The sequence below is a fragment of the Myiozetetes cayanensis genome, unplaced genomic scaffold (assembly GCF_022539395.1).
Source record: "Myiozetetes cayanensis isolate MyiCay16 unplaced genomic scaffold, myiCay2020 scf17, whole genome shotgun sequence".
NCBI lineage: Eukaryota > Metazoa > Chordata > Aves > Passeriformes > Tyrannidae > Myiozetetes > Myiozetetes cayanensis.
In genome coordinates, this window is record NW_026087378.1 from 11906909 (window position 1) to 11927802 (window position 20894).

The 20894-nt window shown below is 43.5% G+C and overlaps 2 protein-coding genes across 5 annotated transcripts in view; both read left to right on the top strand.

Moving 5' to 3' along the window:
• Nucleotides 1-6095: 6095 nt before the first annotated feature.
• CLK4 (CDC like kinase 4) lies at nucleotides 6096-16657 on the top strand. 4 transcript variants are annotated; one of them, XM_050312385.1, is made up of 14 exons: nucleotides 6096-6228; nucleotides 8092-8151; nucleotides 8699-8856; nucleotides 9877-10102; nucleotides 11274-11364; nucleotides 11769-11835; nucleotides 13479-13595; nucleotides 13713-13879; nucleotides 13986-14080; nucleotides 14454-14583; nucleotides 14899-14981; nucleotides 15476-15555; nucleotides 16130-16217; nucleotides 16301-16657. In XM_050312385.1, exons 2-14 carry the CDS (start codon nucleotides 8098-8100, stop codon nucleotides 16436-16438), a joined length of 1494 nt encoding a protein of 497 aa, XP_050168342.1. In that variant the 5' UTR covers nucleotides 6096-6228; nucleotides 8092-8097; the 3' UTR covers nucleotides 16439-16657. The 4 variants fall into 4 exon arrangements, with proteins under 4 accessions (XP_050168342.1, XP_050168343.1, XP_050168345.1 ...); XM_050312386.1 differs by having other exon boundaries at nucleotides 6096-6221; XM_050312388.1 differs by lacking the exons at nucleotides 6096-6228; nucleotides 8092-8151; nucleotides 9877-10102; nucleotides 11274-11364 and having other exon boundaries at nucleotides 8736-8856.
• Nucleotides 16658-19803: 3146 nt separating this feature from the next.
• The window catches only part of LOC126638559 (collagen alpha-1(XXIII) chain-like), a 167494-nt gene continuing 166403 nt past the window's right edge, over nucleotides 19804-20894 (top strand). Inside the window, 1 exon segment of the mRNA XM_050312532.1 lies at nucleotides 19804-20040. Within this exon segment, the coding sequence (XP_050168489.1) occupies nucleotides 19819-20040 (222 nt within the window). The 5' untranslated portion in view covers nucleotides 19804-19818.

The window sequence follows — 20894 nt, forward strand, 5'->3', positions numbered from 1 at the left end:
AAATTCAAGTGTTTCAAGATATGATTCTTACAAATGTGCAAGTACTTCCCTTAGGGGCCTGTCTGTAGAAACACCATGTGCTGGTACACAACACAGATGGAAAATAAATTATCCTCTCGGTTTCAGAACTCTTAGCAAGTGTTCATCATCTTATAAAAGTAAAAAATCAGATTTTAAGGGTTTTTTCACTTTTAGCAACACTGACTATGAGCTGTCTGAAACCTACGCTCCAGGAACATGCTATTCTAAAACTGTTAGAATAATACTGTTTAGTCACAGACCTAAAAGCACAGACTAAAAATGGGTAAGCAGAACTGTCCTTATTTTCAGATTGAGAAATTCAAAGGTTGAATGGCATATCCTGGGTCACCTGGGAAGCCCGTGCTTTCAAAAGATTACCCCACAAAAATATCCAGATTTTTGTTTAACATTTCTTCTGGTGTAACTCCTTTTTACAACTGTGCTTAGAAATATGGGAACTAAATTATCATTTTAGTTCAGAAAAAGGATCAAGTTAGGAAATAAATATGGATTAAAAGACTGGTATGTACTTATCATGTGAGTGATAGCAACGAGGAACTGTGCTTTTCCTGTATCTTCTTCATTAAATTAAACAATTTCATGTTAGGGTTAGCATTTTCAGGTCAAATTGAAATCCCTCTACCATAGAACCATAAAATTGTAGAATCATTTAGGTTGGAGAGGACCTTTGAGGTCACGGAGTCCAACTTTGAATCCATCCATAACACCCCAACCAGGTAGCTTTGTTAGACGTCCTCAGAGCAAACACCAACCCTTTGTCAATCGCTCAGGCAGGAAACGGCGAAGCTACTTGAAAGCGGCTTGTTATGGTTTTGTGACTGTACATAGACCTTGCCAAGTGTCAATGGTAATATGCATTCTGTAGCCCACATAACCACTGCGAGCATAGCATGGTCATTGTTCCGCTTTGTAGCTGTTGTGGAGAACGTCTTAACCTGCATTCATGATGGTAGTGCCCATCCTATCCCCATGCCTTTTTATACAGTTGTGGTAAGATTGTTATGAGCTCCTTTTGTCAGTCATGTTCCAGCTAACTCACCTGTGTATAGGATTTATATATTAAGCCCCTCCCCCCCCCGGCCCCCTAATTTATACTGTGTTTTAACAGTTTGCCTGAACTGTCTATGGTTTCTAAATTTTGTAATGTGAGTGTCAAATAAGAATAATAATTAAAACCAAAAACAAATGGCTTGGCTGCTTGGGGTTTGTTCTTCGGTTTTGTAGTAGGGATTTCAACAGCTGCAAATCTTCATAATAAGCTGTAAAGAAATTCAGGTTGCTTTGAAACTCCAAGAATACAAAAGATGTCCCTGACTCTGCACGATAATTCATGAACACATTCAGAACATTGCACTGCAAGGAAAAGAGATTCTCAGTTTCCATAATAAAGCATTTTCCCACAGAGGAGTTGTAGAATGGAAACTTCTTGATGAGGAGAGCAAAAAGCTAAGACTGGGCCTTGAGTATATTTAGTTTGTTCCTATAAAACTCCGTGGTACAACTGATGTTTAAATATGTTCTTTTAATATTTGCATTGCTGAGGGCAGTACAAATAATAAGTTGAGAGCTTCTGTGGAGATGAGGGACCCATTTCAGTAACAATGTACAGTAAGAGACATCCTTGCAAGTAGCTTAAAATTCTTTTAAATAAAGAAGAAAGAGGCTCAGAGGTGAAACTCATGTAGACATAAGTGGTGGAGTTTCCTCGGGCATCTACACCAAGTTGCTTCTGTGAGTGTGTGACTGTTCAGCACAGCCTGGTCCTGCCTGCTGTCAACAAGTGAGAACTGCTCCACGTAAGTAGTGGCACTGACTCCAAAGCCTGTGGAAGTGTGACGTGCAGCCTCCTTTCTCAGCACAGTGATCTTACTCATGGTGCCAGATCTCTTGCCAAATAGGACTGTTAAGTCATCTGGCTGAATTTCCTGTAAACTGTGGCTTATTCGGGCTTCCCCGTGTCAAACCCCCGAGTCTTTATTAGGCTGAGACTTTCCCATCCTCAGGAGGCCCAGCTGTGCCACAGAGAGCGAGAAAAGTCCACGTTTCAACCGTCCCTGCGAGCCTTGCAATTAAAGGGGGGTGGATCAGCTCAGCTCAGCTCAGCCCAAGGTGATCCCAGCTGGGCTGTGCGTTGGCAAAGTACAAACCAGTCTGAGCACTGCAGGGAACAAACCTTGCCCGGTGCTCCCACTGCCAGTGTGTCACCATGCTGAGGGCACTGTGGGCCATTCCTGTCTGCCACCGGTCACAGCTCGGAGAGAACCACCATAACTGGCACAACTTTTCACCGGTGCACATGTGAGTGGACACAAGTGCCCACGCTCACACAAAGTTTCCGGGTCACTGCTTTTCTAAGAAAAATTCTAATAACTCATTAACAAGGAAAATGCGTCCCTAAGCCATAACCGTCTCTTGTTCTTTTTCACCTGGCTGAATATTTGCTTTCCCCCCCCATTCTACTGTGTAATCTAAAATAATAATTAAAAAATCTATTTTAAAATTTTCCTTTACAAAAATAAACTCTCATGGAGTGGAAATACAACTGTCAGTGGGTTCTCACTTTGCCTTTCTGCTGATCCCCCCATCTAAGCTCCTATTATCTCTCTGAATTTACATATGCCACAACAATCTGGGACACTGGCTCCCTTGATCAGTAGTTATAGTGATTTGTGAAATGAATTATGTACTTTCCCTGATCCATCTTAGAAATGCTCCTGGAGGTTTTTCCATCCCTATTCAGCTCAGTCCCTTATAAACAGGCAGTGTTGTCATTACTCTGTCCTTGAGCTCCCAAGCAAAGCTACAGCTGCTCCCCCCCAGCCAAGGGGACCCAAGAAATTCTCTCTGTCAGTATAAAAACCAAACCATGGAACTGCAGAAACCCATAAACAACTAAAGGCAAAACACAACTGCTAATCAGCCACCCTCTGATGGTAACCAGAGGGATGAAAAACAAAACCAATACATCTTTAATTAAGAGAAAGCAAGCACAGCACTGGAAGTACTGAAAGCCAGGAATTTTTGGCTCTGCCACTGAGTTTTTCTGAGGCTTTGGGCAAGGCAGTCAACCCCTGCTTTAAATTTTGTATCCAAACAATGAGAAAACTAAATGAGATTTACGTCTCCCGAAGAGCTGCTGTGAGGATGGATCACCTACTGTGGGAAGGCATTTGAAAGAAGGACCTTACAAAATTGCATTTTGAAGCAAATGTTTTGAATGTATCTTTTCATGCGCTCACAGCAGCACAGTAACACTGATTTGTAATATATTCTGCTGTACAAAGCAATCTAAAACATAGTTGCATTGTGTGTTACTCATTCCTCAAGCTGTGCATACATTTGGTGTTGCAAATCTAATTAAAGAGGGAAATATCTCATATAAACAAAAGTAAACACCATAAGGGTTGACAGCAGAAGTAGCTGTAACTGCACTCAAATGAGTTTCCTTCCCAGTTTGGTAAAGGGTAAATTTCTCTAGTTTGATTCTACACTGTTCAATTATTGCTGTCTTAAAAATGGCCATTCTTGGAGGGGCTGTTGCTTTGTGCTGGTTATGGCCACCGAATTTCTCCCAAGTTTATCCTTCTCAGAGACACCACTTAAACTGCAGATGACATTTTTCCACTGCTGGGTCTCCACTGCCACCTCCTGAACAGGAAGGAAAATTAACTGCTTCCCAATCTGCTTTCCTTTTGAATGCCTGTAGAGGTTATTTCTGAGAGTGTTTTGTTCAGCATGAAGAGCAGTAGCTGAAACTGCTTTGCAATCTGTGCTATGAGATCTGTTGTAAGGCTTTTGCTTCAGAGGGAAATTTCTTAATCTGTGTTTGATATGAAGGGGATGCAGCCTTTATACACCGCTTTTCTTCTTCGAAAAGGCCCGATTCTTCACTTCTGATAGGTTTGTTCCTCTTTCAACTGTCAGCTGAAAACCTCTGACTGAAACCAATACATTTTTACAGCTGATTTCATTTTCATAATGAACATCAGTTACTTCCACGCCTTCTATTCCAGGCTGAAGATCCTTCTTCTTGACAGGAGAGAACCGAAACACCCTAGAACCAAAATTTTCCTGCTTCAAGGTAGTCAGCTCTGATAGTCTTGTCAGCATTAGTTTAGGTTTTTTTCATTAAATGTGATTTCCCAAATTGTCCCTGAGCTGCTATACCCTGTTAAAGGGCCTGTCATCTATTTATAAGGGGATACAAAAATAGCAAAGGCAAAACCCAGTAAAACCCCAGAAGAGACAGTGAGGCAGGAGAGGCAGATAGCGTGAGCCTGTCACATCCCATCTTCTCTGCCCTGCCGGGGGTACCAGCCACTGGCTTGTCATCAGCTTTTCAGCAAGGAGCTTTCCATAAAATCCAGATATTCTTCCTAGACACAGCTCTTGGAATAAGAAATCTGTGAGAAACTGTAGTTATCTGGTACAGTTGACGAGTGTCAGCCACACAGATATTTTCTGCCTGTTCAGATGTGCACACACACTCTGTATATTTAATTTTATGCCTCTATCTTTTTTCTGCTGCTTGTAGTCTGAGAGAATTCCTCAGACAGGGGCTATGTCGGTGGATGCTGCGAAAACTCTTAACACTTTGCAGATGCTATCACTAGATTTATAAATAATAACCAATCCTTTAGATACTAAGTGAGAAATAGTGAACCACTGGCACTGAAGCCATAATTGGCATTAACAGATCTGGTATAGAACAATATTTATGAGGTAAGAAGGTTTTTAAAACAACAGGTGGCAACAAACGGATGTTAATGCCTCATATCTTAGTTTCTCTTCTTAAAAAAAAAAACAAACAAACAAACAAACTAAAAAAAAGAGAAACAGGATTTTCACTCCAGTGCAAACCAGGTTTAAATGGTTATCTTAAGCTCTCTGGCAAACAAATTTTAATGAACATTTTAAAACCACAAATGCAAAAGCATGTCTTTATTTAACTATTTTTTGCTAATGTTTTGGAGGACTGACATTAAAAAGACACCAACACTCATTCAATAAAAAGTACATTACACCTTAGATATTCTGGATTTTACTTCAGCTGCAAAATCGTGCTGTATTAGAGGTAAAACTTGCTAAAATTATTCTAGGAAAGAGTCACTGAATTCAGGAGTTTTTCAGCTTTCCCAGCAACCTTCACAGATTGTGATTTTTCCCAGATAAAACGTTGCGAGCGACCAAATTTGAAGCTTGCATTCCAGTTCCACTTTTCCCTGCTTCTTGGGGTTTGTTTCTCTTTACTTGCAAACAGTCTCTCTGGGCTTATTAAATTCTCTGATTGACAGCTAGAGGGGTTGGTAACAGTATTTCTCCACCGTACAGTTCAGCATTAATCCCACTGTGCAGTCCCTTATAAATTCAGGCCTGTGGCGCTGGGTTTAGCTTTCCTTGGAGCGCGGATTTTGTCTCTGCCAGGACGTGACTAAGCTGGATGCCCCACCAGGTACGAACCAGTTGGAATCAGAGCAATTCCTCACAGAGGAGGGGGCAGCTGCGAGTTGCAGACTCGGTTAGATGACCGATTTTATGGGGTTTTTACCGTGTCACACAGGAACAACTCACACTCTCCTGATGGGAGCAGTGAAGTCGGGCCTAACTGTGGAATCTGCCCGGGCACGGGACTGCTCAAAAGCTACCTTGGGGGGTTCATTGGCAGGAATTAATTGGCGATTGGGACTAACTGGTGATTTCTGCATTGCTCAAACGCTACGTTTCGGGGGTTTATTAGAAGCAATGAATTGGCGACTGGGAACTAAAAGGTGACTTCTGCACTGCTACACCCGCTTCACGAGGCACCAGCAGAGGGCATCCCCGCAGCTCGGGGTGGCGGCTGAACTCGGCCGTGCCGCTTAAACCCCTCCATGAATTCGCGTCGCAAGCCCACGGGGGATGCGAGGAGAGCCGGTGCAGAGGCACCTGGGCTGACACCGCCCACGTCCCTCAGAGCGGCTGCAATGGCGTCGGCACCGCCTCAGGGGCAGCGGCGCGGGGGCGTGGCCTCCCCGCGGGGGCCCCCGCCCCGCCCACACGCCGTGCGTCTGACGTCAGGGCGCACAGACGTCCGGAGGCCGAGGGAGAAGGAGGAAGCAGCTTCTCCGCGCTCCCCGCGGCCGCCATTTTGTCTGTGCGCGCAGGGCGGACACGGCGCTCGCTCGCCTTCTTTTGCAGCTGTGAGTGGTGAGGGCCGCCCTTCTTCGCCGTTTGCTTTTCACCTTCGCTTTCCTTCTCGCTCGGTTCTGTTTGCGGAGGGGGTGGGGGGTAAGAAGGGACGAAGCAGCGGGGAAACGCAGCGGGCGCAAGGCGGGGGGGGTGTGGGGAGGAGGGCTGGGTGGGGGTGCCGGCGTTGTCCCCGCGGCGCGGGGAGCGCCGAGCGTGGCGTGAGGGGATTTTGAGGCGCAGGGGGATCCTCGAGGGGCACAGGAGCCGTGTGAGGGTGTGTGCGGGGGGGCTGGGGCGGGCCGTGCTCCGTCACCGGGCCCGGCCGTGCCTGGCGCCCGCCCAGGAGCCTTCCCGGGGGAGCCCGGCGGGGAAAGGGGCTCGGTGCCCGCGGGCTGAGGTCGGGGGCGTCCCCTCCCAGGGCCGGCGTTGTCGGACTTTGGCCACCATACAAAGGGATAAGCCTTTGACCTCCCCCGCCTGCCAAGTTTTGGAGGAGAGGCATTTGGAAATTGCTGTGTAGGCAGCTCACGGCGCGGCTTTGGCGGCCTCTGCGCGCAGGGATCGTTTGCGAACGGGCCGCGGCTCCCGATTGAGGGACCCGATGGCAAAATGTGGGAGTGAGAACTGCCTGCGAGGTGGATTAGATCCATATGCTGCAGGAATGCATATGTTCCTGGCAGCTGTCGGGATTACATAAGTGAAGTTCCTCGGCGCATAAATTCAGAAGGGGAGAGCACAATAGTCCCAAAATCTTAAGGTGGCTCCCGCTGTAAAATGGACTGAGAACGATTCTGGCCATTTCCTCCTCATTTGCATTTCCTTTGCTCCTTTAGGGACAGGATTTGCAACTTGTATCTGAATTCCGGTAATGCTAATAAGCATTTGAGTGTGGCTGAGCAGCAGTTAATCTTCAAACAGAACCGTTTCTGCAGTTTTTTCGTGTCAAATGGCCATCCTTGCGCCTCCAAGCACGACGCCCTAATGGCGATTTTATTGCGCTACGGAGCCCTAGTGTAGCCTGCCTTCCACCAAATGGGGAAGGAATGGAAAAGCAAGCGATCCTAAGTAAGATTTTCAGTTCACCTGTAGCTGGGTGTTCGTGCACCTCTAGAGCAGAGCAGCTGAAACCTGAGCGTGCTTCAGAGCCTGAGTTACGTAAGGTGAAAACAGAGGAAAATGGCTTTGGAAGTGGGTGAGGAGAGAGGAGATTCAAGCATGTAAATGAAGCACCAAGTCGGGTTTAATTTTTCGGGTGTTTTGGTTTGTCATTTGCCACATTATTATTTTTAAATTTTTTTAACGTTTCATAACTGAATAAGATTTTTTGAGACTTAGATCATGACTCACTCAAAAGGTTTACCAGACACTGATTTTTGCACAGTTTGTCACGCTATTTACATTGTATTGTTATTTAAAAGCCCGTTTCTGTAAAAAATGTTGGTGCAGGTGTCTACTGTGTTTTTTTTAAACTATCAACCTCTCTCACAAATCTTATGAAAGTATCAGAAAACTTCTTTTTTTCAGAATAGATATTTTCATTTACATGTTCTAGGAGTTTCCTTTTTAATGCCTCCTCTTTTGTATAGAGGCAGCCAACATTGTTCTGTGTAAATGGACACAGATTCGCTCAATTTACACATGATTTACAATCATTTTTTCTCTTATACTGCTGCCTTTGTGTCTAAACTGCTGCTCTCGCTATTTACTATGGAAACTTTTTCTTGTGTAAGTTCATTCTTTGGAATATACTGAAATAAATATGTAAGGTTATTTTGCTTCCATAAAACTCCTGCCAAAGATCAGTTAACAAATAATAATTGGTTTTGTTATATTCCTTATTTCTACTGCTGTTTTACCTTCCTTTTTTTTTTTTTTTTTCAGTTGTGCATGTACCTGTTTGAACAAAGAATTCCTGCACCTAACATCCAGCAAGAGGAGCTGGTGGGTTTTGTCTTTGGCACATCAGCTGAACTGTAAAACACCCGCAGACCTGAATGCTAATGGGGTTCAAAAACTGTGGCTTGGCTTTGGGATCTGTGAAGAGTTTTGTGAGAGAAATTTTTAGACTGATTTTACATACTTGATTTTCGTGTAGTAACTTATGCAGAGTGTAGTAGGAAGAGCTAAATCCAGTTTTTGTCAGAGAGGGTGCTTGGAGATGAAGGGTTTTTTCCAGTAGCAGGCACTTTAAGGAAGAGATTCTGTTTAGTCACTTGAGAGTTTATTTAGAACAGGCTTTAATGACATGTTTGAAGCTATTAAGTGAAGATGAGTTGGCCTATTTAATCTTGATTTGTGTTTCATAACAGCGTTAGCGTTGGGCTGACAGAGCTGTGTCTGCTGCCAAACCGAAATAATGGAGGGGGGGAGGCCGAGGAACAAGAGTTATTAGAGGAGATGATTCTTCCCACTTCTGTCATATTTGATCAGACTGCAAGAGCTGACTTGCATCTACATGTGTGTTTGTTGCTGTGTTCTGTTTCTGCAGTGGGAGATGAGGCACTCAAAGCAATCCCATTGTCCGGAGTGGGACGACAGGCAGAGCTGGGATCAGAGGAAGCACAGCAGCAGCCGCAAACGCAGAAAGAGGTCCCACAGCAGCGGCCAAGAAAGCAAGCACTATAAACCAAGTCGCATCTCTGAAAGGTATAAGACTCTGAACTGAGCAGTGCAAATGTTTCTTGCTGTGTCTAAAATAAATATGTTTTCAGGATAAAGAGTTTTTGAGTGCCCACAATCCTCAGTTCCTTATGGTTTGGCTCACTCCAGACGAGCTTAATGGGTAGTTGTTAACACAGTACTTGACCCATTAAATAGAAATTCTTTATAAAAACAAGCAAATGTTACTAGTTTGTTTCAGTGGTGTCAGTTAAATATCGATATTGAATACAATCGATATTAAATTTCAAGTAAAAATGGGTGCATTTTAATTTACTTAATGTGAACAAGAGGAAGAGAACGTTTGTTTAACCGTTAAATACAGTGGTAAGTATGAATTTCTCTTGAATAATTTGGAGGTGGTTGGTGTTTTCTCCCACACTGCTTTCACTGGAAAGATGTACTTTTCTGGTTTTTTTCCCTTGAGAAGAAGATCCAATGGAATTCTTTTAAGAGCTCATATTCATTCTTATAAAATGCTGGAAGGGTAGGTGTACAGCAGTAAAGGGGACTCTGTGCTTCAGCAGCTTTCTTTAAAGGTCTGTGTCCTGTGCAGAAGAATCCATGTTCCAGATAATCTCTGAGTTTTTAACGTTCACTGCAGAGCACTAAGAATGATTGATTCTACTAGGTTTTATTTTTCTTTAACAGCTTGAGCTTTGAAAGTATAGAAAGGGTTGAAAGTGTCTTATTGTGAGACTTCTAAGATTGTAATGGAGTTGGTCAGTATATTTTAGGAAGTGTTTCTCCTTTTTCAGTCTGAGTTTCTTACTTAGAGTGCAAACTGTGGACAGATCATATATCGTTCGTGTGGATGGCTGCAATGTATTTGAGACTGACAATGTTGTTAAATTCCTAATAAAGTAACATCAAAAGCTCCACTGTTTTTGGGGAGGGAGTCAATTTTTGCTGTAAAGACAGATACTGTGTAACTCAGCTCAAGTCACTTATCTTGTTGGAAGCTCAAGTTTTTGAAGTGGAGAACATTCACTTAAAATATATTTTCAGTCATTATTTGGACGATAGAGCCATAAATGAAAGAGACCATCATGACCGGAGATATGTTGAGGAGTACAGGAATGACTTCTGTGAAGTGTATGACCACAGGCATTATCACAGAGACTATGAAAAGAGTCACCACCACCACTATAGCAAATCCTCTGGTCGGAGCAGGAAAAGTAGTCATAAAAGGAAGCATAAGAGACATCATTGCTCCAGTCACCAATCGCATTCGGTATGAGTAATTTTTAACTTTATTATTAATGAATTAGTGGTAATAAGTGAGTGCTAGAGCTTCAATTCCTGATCCACAGTACGTTAAGAAATACCTTAGTAAAAAAAAAAAAGGATTTGTATTTGAGTCCGTTTTGTGGAGCATGTGAATATGTTCTTAGTTGAGATTTTTGGATCACTGTTGGGTGGGGGGTGGGGTTATTATGAGTACTAGTTGGACACTGGGAATGTAGGTGGTTGGTAGTCAAAATCACTGGGATTGATCTTGAAAAATGTTGTGTTGAAATTGAAGACAGGTAGCTATCCTATTGTAAAGTATGGCTGTCAGTTTTACAGCATAGTGAACTGTGGTTTTTCAGGTAGATTGTGAGATGCCATCCATCCTGTTACTCAGGGTAATTGGCGTGACATGCCTTCTTAACATAGGCTTAATTGGAAGTATGAATGTGCATGTCTGGTAAATTGATAAGAACAATTCTGCACCTAATGCCAGAAACCTTTGATAAGCTCTGAGCCCAGCTAATGGCACCTAATGTCTTAGATGGGAGAAGTTTGCTGCTTGCCTTCTTTGAAGGCTTGCCCTCTGAATTTCTCACGATTGGCATGATGCCCACGGATGCATCTGCAGCTCCAGGTGTTTTATTTCACTTTTCTGCAGTAGAAACAGCAAGTTGTATTAGATTATACCATGCAAATTAAGGACTTGAGAGTAATTTTTCTTCTCTCTCTAAACATGAGGGAAGTAAAATCAGTTACATGAAGTGTATGTTATAAGAACAGAAGCATTTCACCTGACTGAGAGCTTAAATATGCAAATAAATGCTGTTTTTCACTATTTGCTAGCAAAGTATTAGAAATAGCAATGTTACAGTCTTAATCTGTCTTCAATTAAGCCACTGTTTGAGAGACAAAATTGTGTTGTTTTTTTTTCTGTTGCTTGTATCACTTTAAGTATTTATCTGAAAATCTGTTCCTTGCCATGTTTTTCTTCTGTAACATAAACTGTGCCCTGTGAATTTCTGGGGACTGAATTTGAAATTGCTCCTGCCAACTGTTCGTGGCCTGGTGTGTAACTGAATGCCTGAATATCTCCCCGCTGAATGAATTGCGTATTCTGCCCTGAATTCACTCTGATATATTGATTGGCTGGACGATCTTGGTGCCGTTCCCAGAAGAGTCACCGAAGGAAAAGATCCAGGAGTGTAGAGGATGATGAGGAGGGTCACCTGATCTGTGAAAGTGGAGACGTTCTAAGAGCAAGATGTATAGAACATTTTTCAACACTTTTAAAAAACTTTTCAGAAAAAAAAAAAAAATCTGTTTAGAATAGTATGTCAGAGGAGGGGGGCTAAAGAAATCTTCATTGCTCTTTTTGTTCTGTTTTTTTTGTGCTTTTTTGTTTTTTTGCATATCTTCTTTTCTGTAGAATTTAAATACTGTGTTCAAGAAGTTCCAATTAGTAAATGAACTTGAATCTTGAGATTAGAACAAGAGATAGTTTTTTGGCTAACTGTTTTCATGACGCCTGTCCAATAAAGTAATGCATTCAGATGCTGAATTTTAAAGTAATTATGCTTTTATAATGGCACATTTTTAAATCTACATTAATAATATTCATTCTTCTTTTAAGTAGTTGTATAGTTCTAACTTATCTTTGTTCTTTTTAGATGAAATTGTTGCGACTTTAGGAGAAGGAGCTTTTGGAAAAGTAGTGGAGTGCATAGATCATGATATGTAAGTATTGATTATCTTTTTAAGTGCATCTCTTACTTAGAAATTAAATGGTGCTTCTTAGAAATTAAAGCTCAGGGACATTTTCTTTAGAAGAAAGCAATTTGAATGAAGTAATGCAGTATATTTAAGAAAAGCAATTATACTGGTTTTGAAAACTAAGCTTGTTCCTAGTTTAAAATGGTTAAGGACTTGCAGGTGATCCTGCATGTCCCTGGTTGTTTTTAAGGTGCTTCAATCATCTCTTCCAATATGAATGTATTTTGTTACTTCTCTTGCTGTGTGAAGTCCCTAGGATAGTATTGACTTTATACAAGATGCTATATAGAGAAATCCTTTTGATTTTCCTCTTTAAGTTTTTGAGAATCTGTCTCTAATAAACTTCCTTAACTGCATTTGTCTTGGGAAACATCTATTTGGAGAGGATTTCTTTAAAAATAAACCTTTAATAACTTTTTTCTGTACAAACTGTCTAATCAGAGGCTGCAGATTACTAAGTAGAAGTCACATGCCCTTTTTAATGACTGAGAACTATGTTTTGCTTCGTAACATTTTTCTGTTGATTCTGTAAGTGCTGCTGTCATAACTAGAGAAAGTGAGAATAGATGAAGAGTGCAGAATTAGTCTGGGAGAGTGACTCTCAGATGATGTTGCAGTAAGATACTGAAAAGTAGTTTTAGTTTTTAATGAAAGCAGTTGCTTGGAAGTGATCGAGCTGTAAATTGCTTTCCTCAATCTCCATAATCAGAATTGTCCTTTAAAAGTCTTTTTGAATAAAGAGTAATCTAGTATCCAGTCCTTTTATTTTATGGAATGATTGCTTCTGTGTGATGACATGTCTGGTGAAGGAGAAGAAAATCGCTGTGTTTCCAATACTTCTGTATGTTCTAACAGTTGTTAGACTGTTATAACTGTGTGCTTTATGTCTGCAGTTCTGTGAGGTGGTTTTAATGTATTTTCCTCTGTGTTTGATTTATTTGTTCAACCGTTTCCCAAGTTAAGTGTGTTCTGGAGCTTGAGATCATGGTGTGAGGGCAGACAATATTCTGAAGTCATTACAATCCAAAGAGCTCTACAGAGACAATTAAAACTTGTCTGAGAGTGAATGGCACAGAATGAACCGTGTCTGTGTTCCATTAAGTAATAACCTTACAGGTGGAATTTTTACAGTCAGTGCAGGGCAGCTTTCACTGGTACAAAATGCTCATAACCTGAACTTCAGAAGTTACTCAATTCCCCTGATCCCATAGGAGCACTGGGAAAGAGCCAGAACAAGCTGTGCAAGTTGCAGGAGAAAAGGTCATACCTTTGCTCAAATGAGAACTTCGTGATTTTTTTTTTTCATCATTTTGCAGATGTATTCCTGATGTTTATTCTGCTTTAGATGAGATAAAACCACTGGGAAGTAGTTAATATAGCATATACAATGAGTATTTGAGAAAGGAAAGCTCAGTATTGCATTTATTTTTCATAAAACCTGTTCTGGTTGAGTGCAGTGTACTTAAGTTGAATTCCCCTTATCCAATTCATAATTCTCCATGACCTTTAATCTTCCTGTGTTTGTCTTATTAAAATTAAGCTGCTTTGGGGTCTTGGGTATTTACCAATAATTGATCCAGTTGGTGATGCTTTGCTTTCTCTTAAAGGAGAGGAATGCATGTAGCAGTTAAAATAGTGAAAAATGTTGGTCGCTACCGGGAGGCAGCCCGTTCAGAAATACAGGTGTTGGAACACTTGAACAACATGGATCCAAGCAGCAATTTGTAAGTGTAAAATTGGAGTAGTCAATTTACCAAGGATTTGAGGAAGGTAATTATTCAATAAATGGAGTTTTCAAATTTTTTTCCTTTTTCTTCTTTTTTTTTTTTTTTTCTTTTAAGCCGCTGTGTCCAGATGCTGGAATGGTTTGATCATCATGGCCATGTTTGCATTGTGTTTGAGCTGCTGGGGCTCAGTACTTATGACTTTATTAAGGAAAACAGCTTTCTGCCATTTCATATTAATGACATTAGAAACATGGCTTATCAAATCTGCCAGTCTATAAACTGTAAGTAAATTTCACCACTCTTACCAAATATGTGGGTGTTTTTTTGGTTTTTCCTTTTGGAAATGATTGTATAAATTATGGAATACTGTTCTTTTTTTCCTTCTAGTTCTACACCATAATAAACTAACTCACACAGACTTAAAGCCTGAAAATATCTTGTTTGTGGAGTCTGATTACATAGTGAAGTACAATGCCAAAATGGTAAGTTTGTTTCTCCCAACTTGTGCTCCTTCTGTCTTCATTGGAACTTCTCTTTAAAAAACCAAGACGGAGATAACAAGTAACTGAAGTTAACCTGAAAGTTAAGAAAAGAGGAAAAGAACTCCTGTTACTGTGGGAAAGGTCTTTACTCAGCTGTTTTGAGTATTCAGATTAAATCACTATTACCCACTCTTCTTTCTTGGATCACTGAGCTGAATAGGAATGGATGTATTTGGAAGAAGTGGTTTTCTTACACAGGTTTAATTTTTAGCATTTTATGCTAACTGGTGCTTTGAAGATAATGTGATGAATACCTTTTGGCTGAGCATGCTGTCAAAAAACACTAACAGGCAGCAATTTGGTTTTCTTGCAGAAGCGAGATGAGCGCACCTTAAAAAACACTGACATCAAAGTCGTTGATTTTGGAAGTGCAACCTTTGATGATGAGCATCACAGCACATTGGTGTCTACCAGACATTATAGAGCTCCTGAGGTTATTTTAGGTCAGTAAAGATTCTTAAACCTTCTGACAGTTAATTGCAGTTCGTTCAGGTGTCCTTATTTCATAAACTGGGGGAGTTGCTTGTGGTTCTGCTAACCATCACCATAACAGATAATTCTTGGGAGTAAACAGTAAAAGAAATACTGTGAAAACAGAAGTTCAGACATGTTCCATTCCCTCTCTCTCCTACCACGGTTTGGGGAGTTGGAGAGGGGTAAGATCAGCATCAGTAACTGTGCAAACTGGGCATGTGCTTTGTGGTTATATTTTTGAGAATATATTAAAAAATAAATCATCAACTTTGCCTGTTTTGCAGCGCTGGGATGGTCGCAGCCGTGTGATGTGTGGAGTATTGGTTGTATTCTGATTGAGTATTACCTGGGATTTACAGTGTTTCAGGTGTGTACATAAAGTTAAATAGAATGTGTTTGTTACAGGCTACTGATCTGGATCTTTTAATGATGTGCTTAACTGTTAGTGTAAAAGACATAACCTCACAGGCTTCTTAAGGACTATATAGATGAGACTGTAAAGCCAGCATGAATGTAAAAATAAGATGCTTAAATATCTCCTTCAGCCTGTCTAAGATGGTCTGTTCTCACATTTTGGTTGAAGAAGCCTGTGCAAAGTGTCTCATACTGCTGGAATTAAGAGTAAAGAAAACACTTGTACAAAACTTGGCTTATGAACTCTGTTGTTCAAGGGCTATCTTAACTGTGCAAAGTGTTGTATAACCTGCATTGCATAATCTGTTTTTAACAATTTGAGGTGGTAACATGTAAAGATACTGGGACAGTGCTCTGGCAAACATGTTGTTTGATAGTTGAGCATTGTTTCGAAGTGGCTGAGAGGAGAAAAATGTGCTGAGTGCATTCATTGCTTTTTCCACACAGACACATGATAGTAAAGAACACCTGGCAATGATGGAAAGAATCCTGGGGCCTCTGCCCACTCACATGATCAAGAAATCCAGGTATGTTCACTACCCAAGTGGTAAGTTGCCTCATGTTTTCCTATTACAAGAGAAACTGTACAGTTGCCATTGTTAACTATGAGCTGGTGAAGATCAACAAAGGGACTCACAGGCTTTTTGTTACCTCTTAGTTTATAGCAAGAAATGATTTCGGATTGAGGTGAATTAAATAGTTGACAGTCTTTTTTCTGGTCTTAGTATGCATTATCAGGCTCTCGAGCTGTAACTGAGGATGAATGTTCCTAGGTCTTTAAAGCCAAATATGGAATGGTCACCAGAACAGTATTAGACATTGATTTTTGTATTAAAAAAATCTGAGAAGAAGGAGCCTGCTGTCAGTCAGAATATTTGTATTGAGAGGAAGAAGATACATAGACAGATGAGCAGATGAGACCAAGTACTTCTCTTGAAATACCTGAGATCATCCATCTCTTGAAATGTCAGTAATGGAAAATATGTTAACTCCCAAATGCAGAGACAGACACAGGAACACCTTAGGGTGCTTTAAGACTTGGGAAAGCATCTGCCTGCTTTATGCACTGACTGTCTTAATGTGACTTTCCTTACCATGCAGGAAGCATTATTTCCACCATGACCAGTTGGACTGGGATGAGCACAGCTCTGCAGGCCGGTATGTCAGGAGGCGCTGTAAGCCTTTAAAGGTAGGAGGCAACGCTTTTATTGCTCTGTGAGACTTGCAGTTGTGAAAGATCTCTCTAAAACACCTCCTGTTCTTTTCTTTCAGGAATTCATGCATTGCCAAGACACGGATCATCAGAGTCTGTTTGACCTGGTTCGCAGGATGCTGGAATATGACCCAGCCAAAAGAATTACTCTTGATGAAGCCTTGCAGCATCCTTTCTTTGATCCATTAAATAAATAAATCCAGAGATCTTTTATGCTTCTTCCAGGAGATTTCCTAGACTGTGTCAGTCAGTCAGCAGAGGTTGCATGAAACTTTTGTAAGCTTTAAATTATTTTGTACAGTTAAGTCTGTAAATAATTACATATGTTTTGTATAACTGTTATGTTTACCTTGTTGAGCAGTTGTAGTCTTCTGGGTATCAAAGTGAAAAATAAAAGTAATTTTCATTTTTGAAAACTGTTTTTTATCTGAACCTGTGCCACTGTCCTTTTGCAGATGAGGAGTCTGGGCTGGCTGACAAAAAAAAACACAACAGCTTTGTTTTATTAGCCATGAGAAAAGATTTGAAGGACTAGGCCACCTAGTTACACTGGATAACAGTTTGTTGCCATTCTGAAACATGGTTGTTAGTGGTGTGTATCCTAAGTAGGTTTTTTTTTTTGTGGGTCACCTTTTCCCAGGTTTTCTGTTAATCAGCATGCATTGTTCCAGCTGACTAGTTAGTCCTTGGAAACTTGTCTGATGCTTTCAGTGTTAAGTATTTATTGATATAATCTCTTTAATTGAGGTTTGAAAAGTAGCATTTCCTATTTTAAATACTGTTCTGAGTCATTGAAGATTTTTGTGATAAGGTTTTTAGGACTGTTCCTCCTGCTGCAGAGGAACACAATGTGCCACAGAATTGTGACATATTTAAGCCCTTGCCAGTGATAAGGAGATCATTCTGAAGTCTTGAAACGCATATTTCTGTGGAGCTTGATTTCTAATTGCTTGATGAATGAAGTAAGCTTGGCAACTGAGAAACACAGGCATTGGGATTACACAAAGAAAAGGCAGCGTTCTCAGTTGTGACTCCTGAACTCAGGTGCTGAGTTGAGAAGGAAATGGTACAAGTTTCCAAGACCCATTAACGTAGTTTGGTGGGTTTTGTTCTTCCATGTCTAAGTTGATGTTTTCTTGGTCTTACTCCAGCTCCTTTAATCCGTTTGACACAGTATGGTTGGCTTGCTGAGCAGTAGGGGGGGAACCTTCCATGGGAGTGTTCAGGCTGTCTGTCAGGGCAGATGCAATAAGCAAATTCTGGCTCTTTATTTCAGTCCTGACTTTACCACACAAACCTTTCTTCAAAGGGAGGAAACAGTAAATTGTTCCAGCTCCACAGGAGCCTGACTTCAGGTTTTGTGCTTGCTGAGTTAACCCTAATGCACAGTAAGATTTTAAACTGATGTTCTTGTTCCACTGATATGAATGAGGCTTCATTTGCAAGAGGCTCCAGACGTGCATATCTCTGAACTGTGGGGGTAGAATAGAGCTGGGACAGGCTTTGAAAGCTTGTCTTCTGTAACCATTGCCACCTCTGGGGCTTGATTAGAGCCCATCCTAGCCACCCCCTTTCCTTGGATGTTGGTGTTGGTGGCATTGTTTCTGCTCTGCATGACAGAAGATGGAACAGTTGGTGCTGTCCAGGTCAGCTCCATGGGGCTGAGCAAGACCAGAGTAAATTCCTTCCCTTCTTCCCACAGTACTTCCCATCCCGCAGCTTCACGGGCAAAGCAAGGACTTGGCTGAGTGCATCAGCCAAGCACTGCAAATCAAAGGCAGATGGGGGGGAGAAAAGTTTATGTGCTGCTATAATAATAAAACTGTAACTATAAAACAGTTCTATCAAACTGAGGGAAAGACTCGGTACTCCTGCTTACAGAGTATTTGATGTAGGTACTGAAATGCCTCGCATCAGGGAGATACAGGCTAGAAAAAATACAAAGCCCTGTTTAAATTTACTTTCTTCCAATAAACTTTAAAAAAAGCACTACCACGATTAATGTGGCATCTGCAGTGAGGTGCCAAGGGGCTTTGCAGGCCTTGCAGTGGGTACATGAGTGTTTAATTTGCAGGGACACGTGTCCAAGGCCCCTGGACTCCCCAGTGGGGCTCTTGGCAGCTGAGCAGCACCCAGGGCCGGGGCTCTGGTGTCTCCTGGGCTGTCCTTGGTCCTTCTGTGCTGTAGGAGATAGATTATGTGCACACCCCTCTTCTCAACTTCACACCTGAGTGTAATTTGGGCGGTTTGTAATCTTCACGTGTCTGGATCGAGCCATGGCTGTTGGTTAAATAATTACAAGAGCATTCACACCTTTTCCTGCACATCAGAGGGCTGGGGTCACATGGGCACGTTTTAGGATGAGATGCTTCTCACCCGGTGTGATGGTGCTGTGAATCTGCAATTGATCTCATGGGGCTTGCAAGGATGGTCTTGGCAGGCTCGGGAATAGGAGGTAAGGAAGATGCTCTTCACATCTTCGGCCCTGAAGGATATCAGGAAATAGTTGTTAGCAAATAATACAGATTTGCCTGGCTAGCTGCTTTGGAAATATCTGCAAAATCATGGCTATATACAGCACTGCCGTCTAGCTGTGCACATGTGTGTGTTTTATTAACAGATTCTATGATTGGTATCATTACTGATACAATAGCATTTCCTAACTCTGTCCTGTGGTTCACTCATCTATTCTAGAAGTAAGAATTACTCCTACTAGGGCAGTGTCTGTGGTCAGGGATTTGCTATGTGCAAATGAGTCTAGACAGGCAGAGGATATTTTACAGATAAGAGTTGTAAAGCACTGTAACAACGAGGAAAAGGCGCGGCAGAGTGTGGGGATACTCTGTACTGAAACATGAGCACAGTTTCTCTCAGCGCGGTGACATCGTGAGTTACAATGCGCGATGGGGTTCCAGATAAGGTCTCTTCCCTAAAACAGACCGCGGTCCAGACGGGCTGTAGCGCAGAGAGGCACAAACCTCCTGACCGGGTGACACCTCTCGCAGGTCCCGCTCTCCGGGAGCGCTGCCCTTGCCCGACTCGGCGTCCCCGCGGCCGGGCACATCCTTCGCGCTCCCTCCTTTCCCTCGCTCCCGCGGGGGATCCCGCTGGAGGGCGCCCGGCCCGCGGGCTGCGCTGTGCCCCCGCTACCGCACCGGGACCGGCGCGGGGACCGGAGCGGAGCCGCCGCCGCGACCACCCCGCGCCCCGCAGCGGCTCTGCCCGTGCCCCGCCCGCGGGGCTCCACCGGGACCTCGGATGGTGTGTGCGGGGAGGGGGAGCGGTCCCCGCGGGGGGCCGGGCAGCGGGGGTGGGATCTGCTCCGCGTAATCCCCCGTGGGGGGCGGCGGGCCGCGCTCGGAGCATCCCCCCTTCCCCAGCGCGGGGGGGGTGAGGGAGCCGCCACCCCCCGCTTCCTCCGCTTAAGACCCGGGCCGGCGGGGCGATCGGAGGAGAGCGGTCGCTCCGCAGCTCCGGCCCCACGCCCGCGGCGCACGGGGCGGCGCTGGATGCGCGGGCGGCGGGGGGCGGGCGGCAGCCGAGCGGGACCCCGCGCAGCGGCGCGGAGCGCGGCGCGATGAGCGCGGGCAGCGGCAGCGGGGCCGCGGCCGCGGCGGGCACCGCCACCTCCGCGCTGTGCCTGCTGCTCTCGCTCACCGCCGTGGCCGTGTGCCTGCTGCTGGGCGCCAAGACGGCCGAGCTGCAGGGCCGGCTGGCCGCGCTGGAGGAGCGGGGCGCCGCCGCCCACGGGCCGCTGCTGGACGCGCTGCAGCCCCGCGTGGAGCAGCTTTTCCGCGAGGTGAGTGGAGGGCAGGGCGGGCAGAGCCCGCAGGACCGGCTGCATAGCGGGGGAGGCTCCGGGCGGGCGCTCCGGCTCCACCGAGGCGCGGGGAGTGCGGGGCTCGCTCCGAGTGTCACCGGCTTCTCCTCCCTTTTGGGAAAACTTCCTCCCTTTTACCAAACTTTCCCCTTCTCGCTGCCGTTTCCGTGAATCAGGCGTGGCGGTGCCCGTCTGGTTTAGGAGGCGAAATGCCCCAGGCCGGCAGTTCAGTGTTTGAGGAGATGCGACTTTCCCCCTCATTCTATTCACTGGCACAGGTAACCCGAGTACTTAAATACTATTTATCTTGGGATGTAATGGACCATAATTTTCTTGTTAGAAATTTATGAACATGATCCCTGTTATCTGGGCTGTCTCTCACAGCGTATTGTGGTCTGGCAGTGCAGAACTGATTTATGGTGGGCAGAGGAGACCCGCCACTAGTTACTTAACTTTCAGTCCCAGGGTTTGCTGAAATTATTCAATAAATATTTCTGTGCTGAAAGATGTCCCCTACTTGGAGAACTATTATGCACACTGATGCCCTTCTCTGTAACTCAACTAAATCTCTGAGAGAAGTTACACTTTATTCCAGGGTTATCTTTTTCCCGACTCTGGTGTTTAGGTTTGGGGCTTTTTGCAGGCAAGGGGGACCAGGAGGGCTTCATCACTCATAGGAAATGCTTGAAGATCCCACAGCTGATTTGCTGGTTTTGTTTAAACAGTAGTTCATAAAGTTCAGCAAGATGCAACACGGCTTACGGGGCTGCCCAAAGACACCCCAAGTGACCGGTTCTGACATCTGGGGAAGGTTTTACACTGAGATTTCATTA